General features: G+C 32.5%; 1 protein-coding gene across 1 annotated transcript in view; it reads left to right on the top strand.

Annotated features, from left to right (window-relative positions):
* Nucleotides 1-8,610, top strand: part of LOC123665383 (KH domain-containing, RNA-binding, signal transduction-associated protein 2) — a 43,963-nt gene extending 35,353 nt beyond the window's left edge. Inside the window, exons 7-10 of the mRNA XM_045599696.1 lie at nt 1,824-1,920; nt 2,447-2,557; nt 7,739-7,889; nt 8,318-8,610. Of these exons, the coding sequence (XP_045455652.1) occupies nt 1,824-1,920; nt 2,447-2,557; nt 7,739-7,889; nt 8,318-8,390 (432 nt within the window). The 3' untranslated portion in view covers nt 8,391-8,610. The remainder of the gene's footprint in view (nt 1-1,823; nt 1,921-2,446; nt 2,558-7,738; nt 7,890-8,317) is intronic.
* The last annotated feature ends 6,615 nt before the right edge of the window (nt 8,611-15,225 follow it).

The raw sequence follows: 15,225 nt of genomic DNA, 5'->3' as shown, positions 1-15,225 counted from the left end.
TCGAAATGAGTAACTTCCTCCTTTGTTGAAGTCAATTAAAAAATTGCTATAAATTATTGGGGGATGTCATTTATCACATTACCCTATTCAAAATCGGAGAAGAGCATTCAAGTCAAAAAACAAAGTAACAAACATTTTAACAAGAACACTTAAGTCTTCGCTTTGAAACTAAGATGTAGGTCGAGTATACGGTATCCTGTTTACAAGTTTCTATTTAGAGTTTAAACATCAGTTTATCTCGAAGATAATTAACAGGCGGACAGACGGCGTGACTTTAATTGTAATAAGTTTTATAACAAGTCGAAGCACGTACTGAGTAAAAGTGTCAAAATATATTTTTTAAATTAAAAAGGCTCGTTTTAGTTTTTTTTTATTTGGAGTTTTTTTTTTCTTCATAAACCAGTAAAAAATTTGGATGAAAATTTTATGTAATGTTTTTCAATATAAAAAAAAATAGAAAGTGTTGCTATTTTGTAAAGCATTGTATAATAATAAGATCCTGACATGAGCGCGTTTGAATAAACAAACAAACTCTGCAGCTTTATAATATTAATTTAAATAATATTTAGCTAAATTATTTTTCATGACAACTTAGTTCACAAGAGCAATAAATTTAAAAGTATCTATAACTAGGACAGGTCTAGTTTAAGCAAGCACTTCACCACAATCGTAATCTAATGCATCATAACGATCTAGATCAAGAAAATTTACCAAAACTGAAATACAGCACGTTTAGAGTAATTTTGCTCGGCTCCGTTGAGATTCAAAAGCTCAAAATTACTTTTTTTCCTTCTTTTTTTACAACACATCACGCGAAAGAGTCTTCCTGCGAAGTCACATCTCGAAATACTGCTTTGTACCGTATTCTACATATTTTTAACCGACATCGAAAGAAGGGAGTTCTTAATTCGATTGTATTTTTATGTCACCTCATAACGTTTTAACCTTTGCGCTTGTACCGGTTGTTTGGACCGATTTTGACGATTCTTATTTTCAATTTAAAATTGATGCTTGACGTGTAGTCGTATTTGATCGAGATTATACTTTACACTTTTAGCTATCCCAAATAATGCGCATTTGATTGACTATTTTGTTGACTACCTACGTTGTGTTACTTACCGATGTAAATTGAAATAGGTTTTTTTCCGTCTCCGAGCAAACGAATAACAATAATGGTCATTATTATAACAAATCAGCCTTTTATCACAGAACATTTTTTTATCATTTGATTTTCTTATTCAATTATTTCTTTAATTTATTAAGATACATTTTTTAAAGAATGAAAAGTTTTTGAAACGAATTCGTTCAATAGTCGATATCAACGCCGCTTTGAATATTTCTCACTGAAAAGTATATAGTCGATTAAAAAGAAAATACAATTGATTGACTTTGACTAAACATATTAAATTTAATAAAAACTCAATCGTTAAACTAAACAAATCAATTGTAATAAAAACTCAATCATTCACCCTATAACCTCGACCTTTGATGACGTATATATGTTCGACTCCTAATTGCGTTCCTTCAAATAGTGGATTCTGTGGCCTTTATAGATCACGTTCCTTGGGAAAATAATCATAGCCCTTTTTTAAATTTTACTTTGTCATAATATACGAGTAAGATGATTATTTTTTATTATTATTATTATTTTAAAATTGGTTCCTTTCGTTTGGTTATATTTGAATTTCAGCTAGATCTGACGAGTGGTTATTGGGTTAGCTTCGATAACGAGTATTGTACTATACTGTCAATGTAAATGGATGTCAGTTTATTTTTTCGTTTGAAAATTAAATAAATTATTTATGTCTTTTGTGTTTTAGCAGCTGGCTCCCAGTCACGCTGGCCATGGAGTCCTGGTCGGAGGTGGTGTGATACAACAACCACCTACACATCATTTGCTCACACAGAACTCCATATTGGGTTTGTATATTTAACTAATTTTTTTACTTCATTGTATATTTTAAGTACTTTTCTTCATAATTATTACTGCACAAAATATTGTACATAATATAATATAAATTAAATTACACATTTTAAAACACACTAATTATTACTGTTTATCACTTATATAATACTTACTAATTAACTAATAAAATAAAAATATACATATATACATATATCACTAAAAGGTTTTACTCCCTCGACATTCCTAACTAAATAATCGACTAACTTACCAATAACTAAAGCAGGCGGGGCTGACATCCTAGGCTCCCCATCCAGCGTCCCCATTTACTTATAACTAAATTGTATATGTTTAACTATATTTCTTCATACTAGAATTTATTGCATAATTTTTTTTTCATACTATTCTGTATATAACATTTTTATTGACACAAAAATCATACTAATTATAATAACTTTGTAACTTATACAAATGCTACTAAAACTTATATCACCTCGACGGCCCTAAGTAAATAAACTTTTAACTTACTAACACCTAAACCAGGTGGGGGTGACATCCTGGGCTTGAGTAGTCCCGTGCTTGGTGGAATGTTGCACGCTCACCCGGCGTTGCGTGGCGTTAAGCCGGCAACCGTGCATGCGCTTGCGACGCAAGGTCGGTACGTCATTTATATAGCACATTATCCATAAGTTCTTATTATTATATTACATAAAGTTACATTGTTTATATGTTTGAGTTATCTAGAAGAGACGGCGAAGTAGCCATGAGCCAGTTGTACTACATAATCTGTAACTGTCTTAGAGCTACGTTTAATGTGTGTATTAGATAGTCGTGCTGGACAGAAAATAAATAATATATACAATTAAGTATAAAAAATACATTATCTTCTCAAACCTAATGAAGTATTGTTTGTTAAATTTGGCAATTTATTCGTCTATATGTAGTTTCTCATAACATTCCATATTATATTTAAAAAGTCTAGTTTCGTTTCTATAATAACTATGAAAGCATTTTTGTCACTGTTTTTAAGTTAAGGTAGGTCACATCGAACTCCGGGGCGAGGTGGCGAATACTAGCGCGACTCCATCTCGCCCCATCCAGGCAGACGACTGCTCACACGTGGGGGCTTTTTTTAGTCAGTAGGAGTCTGACATAACCCTCTGGCGCCCTTGCACTGGAGGGAATCCAAAATGGATTTTTCCCACGAAAAAAAAAACAAAAAAAAAGGCACATCGAACTAGTCGCCGGCCGATAGTCGAGGGACTTCGGCCGGCCGAACAACTCGACCCTACATGTCTGAGGTGTGGCCTTGTTGTGAGCGTGGCCACCCCCACCATTGTGCCGGGGCCCGGAGATTCATCCGGACCTACCGCCGGGGCGAGGCTAAGAGGCGAATGCTAACACGACCCCTTCTCGCCCCACCCAGGCGGATGACTGCTTACACGTGGTGGTTTTTTAATCAGTAGGAGTCTGACATAACCCTCTGGCGCCCTCGCGCCGGGGATATCCATGATGGATTTTCCCCACGTAAAAAAGGCACATTGAACTAGCAGCAGGGAATATCCTGCTTGAAATCTGGAGCAACCCGACAGAAAGTACCTCGACCTTACAAATAATACTGCTTTTAAGCAGTGTTGTGTTCCTGTGGTGAGTAAGATGACCAGAGCTCCTGGGGAGGATTGGGTTTAAGTTCGACAACGCGCATGCGATGCTTCTGGTGTTGCAGACATCTATCTATAAGCTACGGTAATCGCTTACTAGCAGGTGAGCCGTACGCTTGTTTGCCGACCTAGTTATATAAAAAAAGCAATTTACATAGTTGTTATGTTATTTGTTGTTATGTTATTATCGCTAGTAAATTAAGAAAAAAAAAATTAACTTTAAAACACACTCCAAAGATACGCGATAACATTTTTAGAAATGAAATATTCTCAAAATGTATTTGAGATGTCCAGTAATATTAATCCAAAATTTATTCCACGTTCGTTTTTTACTGAACAAGATAAGATTAAAAGGAAATTATGTGAAAAAAATAGCTAAACAAAAAAAAAACAAAACAAAATGAAAATCAACTTTTAGTCACAAATTTTTTACAAGGTATCTTATATACGAGAATATAAATTATCCTAATTCAAGCTAAAATGAGATAAGCTAACACAAAACCCGTTTTAAGAAAGGCTGTGATGCATCGTTCCGTTCCGATTCAAGAGTGATGTATCGGTACTTCGTTCCGTTCCGTTCCGTAGTGACTTGTGAACAATGGTGTAGCAGTGCTTCTCAACCTTTTTTTATTTTTATACCCCTTAATAAAACATAACATATGTAATATATTATATGATATTATATTCCTATAAAGATGTCTCGTTTTTCTCATAGTCCTGAAACATTCATTTTGTTTATAAAGTTACTGTACTATTAATCGCAAAATCCCTCCAAAATACAATAAATAAGAACTGGAATCCAAATGTCGAAAATTCTTTTGATAATCATTAAAATGTATCATAAAAATAATTTTCTATATTTCTTAAAATTTGCAATGAGCTTACTCAATGAACCAATAGCCATTTAATATATAAACCAATAGACCTTATTTTGACCGACCACAAAACTAAAATATAACTTATGCTATGCTATTACATCGATGCTATCTCACAATTTATGAAAATTATAGGGTTTGTTCCAATAGTGCAAATCTTCTACTACAGCTATATTATTATACTATTACCTAATGTTCTGCTAAAAGCTATCAAACACATATTTGTAATACAAGGTCGATATACCTGCAACGAAATTGCAATTGTTTGTTACTCATATTATCACGTTGTAGAAGTTTTGGCGCAATAGGTAAGCACGTTCGATTTCGGCATATCCACCTCCATATTTCCTATATTCATATTATTTTACACGATAAGTCATCACCAACATATCATATACTAAAACTTTCTCTGAAGTAACCTGCATCTTATGGTATAAGTATTATTCGGATCGGTTCATTATTTTTCGCAGAATAACCGAATAAAAAACCTGCTTCTACATTTATTTGTATACATTTGCAGCGGTACAAATATTTCTTACTGTAGGTAAAGGATCTAAAGCTTATTGATTATTATAATTATGTTAATTGAACAGTTAAATAATAATAACACATCATTAATAAAAATAATTATCATCTTGAATTTAAGTGATCTTGAAGAGATGTGCATAATTATATCGCTAACCAATAAAGATACGGCTAAATATATAGTGTTTGCTCGCAAACGAAAAAAAACCGACTTCAATTACATCGACGAGTAATACAACGTAGATCGATGAAAAAATATTCAAGTAACTACGCGTTATCAAAGATTACTCAAAAAGTAGTTATCAGATCTCAATAAAATTTATATGTGACCACATGATAAACATCAGCTTTCGATTAAATTAAAAATTATCAAAATTGGTACACCCAATAAAAAGTTATTGTGGATTTTCGAGAGTTTCCCTCGATTTCTCTAGAATTCCACCATCAGATCCTGGTTTTCTTATCATGGTATCAAATTAGAAATATCCCCTTTCTAACAAAAAAAGAATTATCAAAATCGGTACATCCAATAGAAAGTTATGCGGTATAATACAACGTAGGTCGACGAAAAAAGCGTCAAGTAAAAACGCATTATTAGATATAACTCAAAAAGTAGCTGTGAGATCTCAAATAAATTTAAATGGGACCAAATGACACACATCGCCTTTCGATTAAAAAAAATTGTCGAAATCGATCCACCCGGTCAAAAGTTCCGATGTAACATACATAAAAAAATACAGTCGCATTGAGAACCTCCTCCTTTTTCGGAAGTCGGTTAAAAACGAGTAATTGCTCCTAAAGCCGCTGATCGCTCTGCTTAAAAAAATGCTTTTATTGAATTAAACCACTCGAAACGGATATTATTCAATATTCATAGTTCTATTAAATTAGCTTCTCTCTACCTCATCAATTCCACTAATAATGTAACGAAAACATCTAGTTCCCTCTGTTTAACTAGCTCCATTCAAATTACAAGTAAGTACTCGTATAACCTTGTAACTGTAACTTTGTCCGTTCAGAAAATGTTAGTGATATCATTTTAAAACGATTATAAATAAAAATAAAAGTTATGAGCTGATTCGATTGTTTTGTTATTTCTATTATTGATTTACACTTTTCAGTTTTTTTTATCTGCGGCGTATCTACCATAAAATATTTTTTATCTACCCATCTTTATAAAAAAATAAATTTTAAAAGTTCTAAAAACATTTTGGTTGAATATTTACATCGTAACCACGGAGGTTTTATTTAAAACGACGCCACAGAACAGGCTACGATATCAGTCGTTCAATTTCTTTGTGATTTAATTAAACGTCCTTCTGACGGCTCTTTTATACAAGTCCGAACGACTGTAACAATCGAAAACGCTAAAACTCCGCCCGCAAATTTCCTTGTGTAATGAGAAAATCGGTTTTGGTACAAGTTATAGGCAGTAACCGTAATTTTTTTTTTTTACTAGTATTTGATGAAGATTTATTACAATGGTTTACAGCATGTGAACGGGTGGGGCAGTAGAAAATATCTTTATAAAAATTTATTACAACCAAACTGTACCTTATACAAAATATGACAACCCAACTGAAAAAGTATCTTATACAAAATATGACAACCCAACTCGAAAAAGTACCTTATACAATGCTATAGCAAACTAATACTGCTCGTGAGTAGAGTTTACTTTCTATAGTGACTAAGATAGCTAAAGATCCGAAGAACGGATGAAAGGGTTAACAACGCGCTTGTGAAACACCTGGTATTGCAGTCCATAGGCTACGGTGCCTGCATTTTATCAGGCAGACAGGACATTTGTTTGTCATTTTTGGTTTACAAAAATTGGGCTGTTGCGCTAATCATGTGTCTTTTATAAGCCATTTTGAGTTGTGTGATTCCTGACTCAGAATTCTCAATTTATTGCTGGCTACGTTTGAGGTGTTTTGTTAAACAAATGCAAGTTTTCATCTGCATGTTGTTGAATAGTTTCGCAAAGTAAGTTTTTTAACGAAAGGGCAATTTACCTAATTTTCTTTTATTCGGTTTTACAAAACTTAAGACAATATATACTTGTAACTTAGAGAGTCATTATATCGTTTAACTGTATTTAAAACTCGCTTTTATTTTATAACTTAAGACGTGTACTAAAATCTCTTTCGAAGTCTTTTGTTGCGGCAATATTTCGCAGATATCGTGACGCATTATTTTTGCCGCAGAAACGAAATAACAAATCGTTTGTTTACCGAACTCGTCTGTGATGGACTTTTGTTCTGTAAAGATTATACAATGTTACTCGTAACGCTTTTCGGGTACTTTATAAATTATTACAAAAGTAAAGGTCATTTGATAAACATCGTTGAAAAATAAGTTTTTATATTATGTTACATTTGGGGGGGGGGGATTTAACCCGTGGTTTGTTTATTTATTCATTTTCGTTTGGATGACAACTATTAAAATGGGAACATACCAATTCTAAATCGTAGCATTTTAAAGTCAACAATTTCATTCCATACTACGAAGTATAAAAAAATAAAAAGTACAATTTATATTATTTAAGCGCATGTGCTTACTTACTACATATTTTAGTTAATCTTATTTTTGGCCATTATCAAAATTTTGATGCTTTCATCAAATTCAATTCACTGTCGCATCTTAAATTCATTTTTAGATTTATATCACTTTTTTATTTGCCATTTAACATTAAGATATATTTTAATTTATACAAAAGAACTTTCTCGAGCAATCTTGCTCAAGCAAACTTGCTAAAAAAAGCGCGTTGTTCCCAGGTGCGGGTGGGGCGGGTGGGGTTGGGAGCGGTCGCAAGCGGCCTCTGCTCGGCGCGCGGGCCGCCATGTCGCCGACTAAGCGGGCGGTGATGACGTTGCTCGCACGCGCACGCGCAGCTACGCACAAACACGCGCCCTGGCCTGCGCCGGAGTGAGTCCCTTCCTTACTTGTATACTGCACCCGCCCTACTCGCACCTGGTTCTATGTATGTGTTCAACTAAAGTAGGTCACAGCGGGAAATATTATAGATATTGTTCTGAGGTAACATATAAAAAAAAACAATCGAATTGAGAAACTCCTCCTTTTTTGAAAGTTCGAACTTTCAGAACATCACAGCTAAATAATACTGCTTTCAAGCAGTGTTATGTTCCTGTGGTGAGAAAGGTGACCAGAGCTTGCGATGCTTCTGGTTTTGCAGGCGTCTATAAGCTGCGGTAATCGCTTACCATCAGGTGAGTGGTACGCTTGTTTGCCGATCTAGTTGTATAAACGAAGATAATAATGGTTTAGTGGTTTAATTTTAAGGTACAAAATTATAATTTATTCATAACCTTAACACAATTTCTCTCTTGTTACAGACACACAGCCCTACTTCCGCTTATAAGGGACGATTTTGTCACCGGCGTCGGAGTCAATATCAACCTAGCGTAATGAAATCTCTAGTCAAATTTTATTTATATTATAATATATAATAAAATTGTAAATACTCTTCTAAACTTAGAATAATTTGTAATCATTTTATATACCTGATGTGTAACCAGAATTTTCGTTAAACTTTTTTACATTGTTCGATACGATATATCGAATCGTGACTTGCTTTCGCGTGAATAATTATAAAATACAATGTATTTGGTGTTTATTGTGTGGGTAGACCCAACCCGCATTGGAGCAGCGTAGTGGATTAAGCTCTGATCCTTCTCCTACACGGGGAAAGAGGCCTATGCCCAGTATTGGGATATTACAGGCTGAAGCGTGTGGGTAGAAACATATTTTAAGATATGGGTATGCGTTTTCATTAAATAACTGAAATTTGTTTATTCGATACCTCAGCAAATAACTTAGCAGAGTGATTTTAAAGAAATTTTGCAATATTTTATGATTACTGTTCTTACTTTTGGGAGTCTTCCCATAAAGTATTCGAAACGTCGGGCATCTAAAAGTTAATAACCGCGATAAAATCCGAAAAAGTTGTTTCATTATAATGACTGAAATTCGCGTAAACATTAGGAAACAATATCACTACCTAATATAATATGATTACCTTATTGTCTTGATTAACGGGATCTCAATACAGCGCCGTGTTTGGAGTTAAACTCCTTTAGGCGTATAAGGGTAAAATTTTTACGGATGAAACCTAAAAAGATGTGCAAGGTTTTGATGAAACGGCAACGTTTTCGTCGAACAACAGAGCCACCTAGCGTGTACTATAGAAACTACAAAGGTTTGTTACATTAATATCGATAGTATTACATTGCAAACTAATTCGATGGCCCTGGAACGGAAATCTAATGCTTTAGATTTCTATAAATATAAACGAGACTTCAAAATTAGTTTGCCAAAGAAGTTTCACTTCTGACATGTGTACTTTGTACGCACGCACTTTTTTTTTCTAACTCCTGCACTTTATCAATTTAAGCTCGAGTATTTTCAATTCTATGTGATATTGGTAAAAATATTGTCCTTTTTTGGTATTGAAAGGTTAATACTTAAGAAGGACTAATTTCAGCTTGCAAAACTTTACAGACGGTCACGGCTGGTGCATAATACTTGCCATATGTTTTAAAGAATTAATTGTATTGATAATGAAGCTATTACCGATTCGAAATGTAGATTCAGTTAAGAAAAAATTGGCAAAAACAATAACTGAGTATATATACCGTATGAACAGTGTAAAAAGAGTTATCTACGTAAAATCTTTTGATAACAAGTGAATTTTTTCCGTTGCTTAATCCAGTTTCAGCCGGTTTTTGTATGTACTTTTCTCAGTCTATCCCAATCGTGGTCATTCAATTACTATACTACTTTCGCTAAATGAAATGCTAATGAAATGTATTTGAAAAATTGTACGTTTTATCCCGTCATGTATATTTTATGTTTATTGTTGTATGTATGAAAGAGAGTATTATGTGAAAGAAAGAGATGGGATACACCATCTTAAAAATAAATGGTAAATAATACTATATCAGCGAATGATGAAAAACTGTAAAAAAGATATAATTATTTTGGTGCTATTTTTAATTGTTTTTTATATGGCAACATAGTTTTGCTTTTACCTTAAATTAAGCTATTGACATGACATGCCATATAAAAAATTATCCTGATTTATTAAGGCCTCTCTGACAATTAAATCTGAACTTGTAAAAACGCTGAATGACAGTATGTCTGTCATTCAGACTGCTGAATGACAGACATACATTGTGTAATGTATGTTTACTAGCTTGTTCACAAGTCAGAAATATTCTTAAGATACGGTAAAGAGGACTCTGTCTTACATTTTATAATAATCAAGTACCTTTAAGAGTCTCACGACGCATCAGTCAACATTGACAACCAGGTATGACGCTCAAAATCAATCGTAAGAAATTTTCTATGTAAGTTCAAAAATGCGTCAGCCTAGAATATCACTATCAAGTCTAAGGCGGAAACAGTCTACTACAAGCTTAGCATTTGTCAGTATAAAGTGTAGAGTACTAAACCAGAAAATCGTACCGAATACTGAGTACTCTAAGACTTCGTAATAAAATTTCTATCAGGAATATATGATAATGTTTAGTCAGCTAAAAAATTCATACTGAAGTGAGCTGAACTAAATAAATGTAGGCACCATCGGAGAGGCAATATTAATATATATCGCTCATATTTATATCACAGTTACTTATATGTATGCTTGGAAATGTATCAAATGTCATCGCATTCATTTGATTCGGTCAATTTTATAGAAACCCCAGTAATTTAAGGCTTTTACTTAGTAATAATTAAAGGACCACGTGTTTTTTAATCCTATGCCTTCTAGAGAATATAGTATGTAAATAATATATTAAACTATTAAGATGTTATGAGAAAATAACAAAAAATATATCTTAGATCATTATTATTATTGTAGTTAGTAATATTTATCAGCGTTGAAATAATAATTACATAACAATCAGTGATATTGAATCTTATAATTACTTAAGAGTAATAACAATAAAGCCATAAAAATTCGGACAGTTACCCATCACTTTTACTCCTGTGATTACCATATATATCTAACCTGCTCATAAGGATTTAAAAAACCAATATTCAAATGTTGCTTGTTTTAGAAATTTGATAATTCATTTACCCTCTTACTCTTGTAATCTAACGTATATATCTTTCCTGCTCAGTTGCTTGACGAAGTTATTTTCAAATGGTATTTTCTACAACAATTAGACAGATAGCCATCTCTCTTATTCCCGTAGTTTATTTATAAAGCTATACATCTCCAAAGGTAAATAAATAAATCTTTATTTCAGGTAACTTACATTAAAATGTTGCTTGCTCTCGTAATACATAAGATTTGATATCACAGATATTAATAGATATAATTAATAAATCGTAAGTCGTTTCATAAAACACTTAAAGCACATTTTAATCTAAAAATTCTGTTATAAAAATATTTAAATTTATAAAACACGTGCACTTAAGATTACTTTTAGACATAAGCTGGTGCCAGACAATCGATAACATAAGACTTGTTATACGTAACACAAATGTTCGTGCAGAAATATCAATTTTAAAGTATAATAAATAAATATAAAGGTTTTCATATAAGTATAAAAAATAGTAATAAATTTGTTATCTGACAATTAAATTTTTAAGCACAATTTTACATCAATATTAAATGTCATTGTCTTGTTTTAATAGCTTTTAAATTTACATTTCATGTGTTTGGGAGTAAAAAGAAGATATTTAAAAATATTGTGAATTGGAATAAGAGACTCCGAGCAGATATATGTATAAATTTGGTTAAAATTTCAATGTTAAACAGTAATAATTAAGATATATTTTTTTTTGTATTTTTTGTTTTAAAAAGGTAGTAATAGACAATTCAGTTAAAATAGACTTGTCTGGCCCAGCCTTAATATAATGAAACAATATAATCAATACTCAGATGTTACGTTTATCGACATTATCAAAAATAATATATAAGAGAAATATTATTATAATAACAATTAGATAAAGTTTTCTGAAAATATATAATAATAATATTAAATAATAAGGATATCATATAATTTACGGATAATAATCATCTATTTCATATTTCTAAAACTATAAGTCCGGTCGTTTTCTATCCAATTTTTTTGTAAATTTTTAATGCAAATTAATAAATTTGACTATAAAAAATAAATAAAATAAGAAATGCATTTCATTTTCAAATAGTTTTGGAACAAATAAAATAAATTTTCTTGGTATATTTATGTGTTTTATGTGTTAAATACGAAATACTTATAGAACTACGAACGTATTCTAGTCACACGCCAGTTTATCATTAAAAAAATATATATTATACAAAGTCATTGTATTGCTTTAGATATTTGTTTGAAATGTATAATTAACTTAAGAAAATGAACACTGTCAACCTATCTAACGAATGTTAGTTTTTGATAGCTTTTATCAGCAGTAGGTAAAATACGCTCATAGATTATTTCATCTCAACTTATAAACTACAACTTGTCTCTCAAGTTGTAAATATTAATATCTGAAAGATAAAATAAAGTTATGGTTGATATATTTATTCGTCAGATAGCGTTGTCAGAAACTGGTGAAACAGTACCTAAATTAAATAGTTTCTTACTAAAGGTAAACTATGATAACATAGATCAGTCAAATCATTCAATGTATTGTATTTACCATAGCTATCATTGTTTTATATGTAAGTGTAAGCTGTATATGCACTGATTATAGAAATAAAGGTAATAACTAGCTGTGTTATTTTATTTTTTATCCTCCTTAATTCATCATCATCATCAGTACAGCCTATACAGTCCACTGCTGGACATAGGCCTCCACAAGTTTACGCCAAAAGTAACGTGATTTCATGTGTGTTGCCCATAGTCACCACGCTGGGCAAGCGGGTTGGTAACCCCAGGGCTGGCTTTGTTGCATCGAAGACGCTACTGCCCGTCTTCGGCCTGTGTATTTCAAAGCCAGCAGTTGGATAATCCTCCTTAATTATACAGAGTTATTCAAACTGACGATGCATTGGCGCAGCGGTCACTTGTATGGACCATACATATCTCTGCTTGTCATACAGAGGTCTGGGCGTTTGTGTTTGTGTTGTTTGTGTTTCCTGACCTATGAATGTAGAGTTTGTTTCTACCATTAATTAATCTTTATCTTTTAAAACGTTTACGAAGTATTTGCTGACATATGGCCACGCCACACAAGTTTTTAAATAAGGTCCCTGCGGCAAATAAGAGCCACCTTAATTCAACACTTAATATTTTAAATATTTAAACGTTGAGAACAAAAAACAAGACATCAGAGAAATATTTTTTTTATTATTAATCAAACCAAGTACAATGTTTTGGATTACTATTATAATTTTCGTCTACAAATCAGTTTTTTAAAAACCCTCTGTGTGGTCCTTAATAAACCCTGGTGGTTTAAAAAGGGCCAAATTTAAATAATTTTTTTTCACTTATATCAGCACTATTATTATATTTTCTTGTTTCCACTAATTATCATTTATCACTTTCTTTACAAATCACGTTCTAGATGAATTCTAACTAATCAAAAATATATCGATGGCCCTTATTAAAATAAAGTAACAAAAAGTCGCATTAAAAAGCATTACGAAAATAAAATAAAAAATATTAAATATATTTAAGAAGAATTAGCGCGTAACAATATCAAAAGCTTTAATAAAAACAAATAAAACTAAAACTTTTTTTTTTGTATAAAAAATGTGGCCCTTATTACACTAATGAGATCAATCATTATAAAATCCAGTAGAAATCAGTTTTATCTTTATGCTTTATTTTACAGCTTTGATCAGCTAATTGCACATAGGGCATTGAAAATCAATATCATCTTTTGTCAGGCCCACGCATTCTTCATGGAACCATTTTTGACATATTGGACACTGTCGCATGTCTTTAAAACTCTCTGTATTACAAGCATGACAGTACCATTTGTCAAAAGTGTCATTTAGTGTCCGTTTCTGTTTTCTATTTTTTAATTCCTGTCCTTTAAATTGTTTCTTTTCTTTATTTCTTCGAATAGGACGAAATGTTTTTGGACATCCTTTCGTCCTTACCTTTGCCTGCTGTGGCAGTTCATTATTTGTTTTTTTCTCACGTTGGTGTTTTTCATTAACTTTTTCAGCAAACAAATATTTGGTTACAATCCGTGCTTTATAATTGACGGCCTTACGTCTTGGCTTATTTTGTTTCACCACAGCTAAATTCGGCGTCGGTATCAGCTCCTGAAATGGAGACTTTATGACTTTTTTGGCTTTTATTATCGATAGTGGCAAGTTGTCTTCAGAATCACTTGCTGTTGTAGAGCCATCACGTACTTGTCTTATACTGTAGAAGTCAGTATATGCTGTATTCTTCTTGGGAGTTTGTTCTTGCCTTGATATTGGATCTACATTTTCATCAACAAAGGAACTGTATACATCACGGATATTTTGAGACGTAAAATTTTGTCGCGGAACAAGTGATTCTGCAATAAAAGTATCAGATTCAGAGCTATCAATTATTAGTCTTCTTATCGATGCAGCATACTGGCTTAGTCCTGTTAGTGAGTTTGAATTTGCAAGATCAGAATCAGATGAGCTGTAATCAACTAAAAGTGTTTTTACCGCTGTCGTAGTTAAAGCGGGTGAAAAGTCATTCTGATGTAACAAAGATGGTGAATATGTGTAATGATCGTCAAAAAAGGTCATGTCAGAATCTAAACTACTAACATCGGGACTTTTCACTACATGCCGGTAATTTATACCACTAGGACCAGGAGTTGGCGAATTTTCCAAAGGCATATTACTATTTTGATCAAAAACTGTCTTCTCAGAATGTGGACGATCATCAGCAAGATTTTGTGATGTCTTTGCTAAATTTATTGAACTAGGACAGGCTTCTAAAGGTCTTTGCAACGATTGAATGTTTTCTGTCGTCACGTTGTCTGGTGCTATTTGTTTTTCAGTCAATATAGAAGGTGCGTAGGCTTCTTGTGGTATTGCATCTGGATTCAAAGGATACAACCCTGTAGCTCTGAATCCGCTTACTATATTTTCAAATGTCATACATTTTGACCAAACCCTACTAAAAATGGAGTTGAATCGTGCTTTGGTTATTTTTTTTTTCAGGGTTTTGGTATAAATGAAGTAAGGTTTCTTTGTCCCAGTGATGTTCGAATGATTTGTTTACACTTTTATCCAGCGGCTGGAGCTCGTGCGTAGTATTTGACGGCAAGCAATATAATACAATATCGTGATGGTCGGCTGCTTCAACAATACTAT

Source organism: Melitaea cinxia, chromosome 24 (assembly GCF_905220565.1).
Source record: "Melitaea cinxia chromosome 24, ilMelCinx1.1, whole genome shotgun sequence".
NCBI lineage: Eukaryota > Metazoa > Arthropoda > Insecta > Lepidoptera > Nymphalidae > Melitaea > Melitaea cinxia.
The sequence above is the reverse complement of the archived record's forward strand: the minus strand, read 5'-3'. Positions and strand labels throughout refer to the sequence as shown.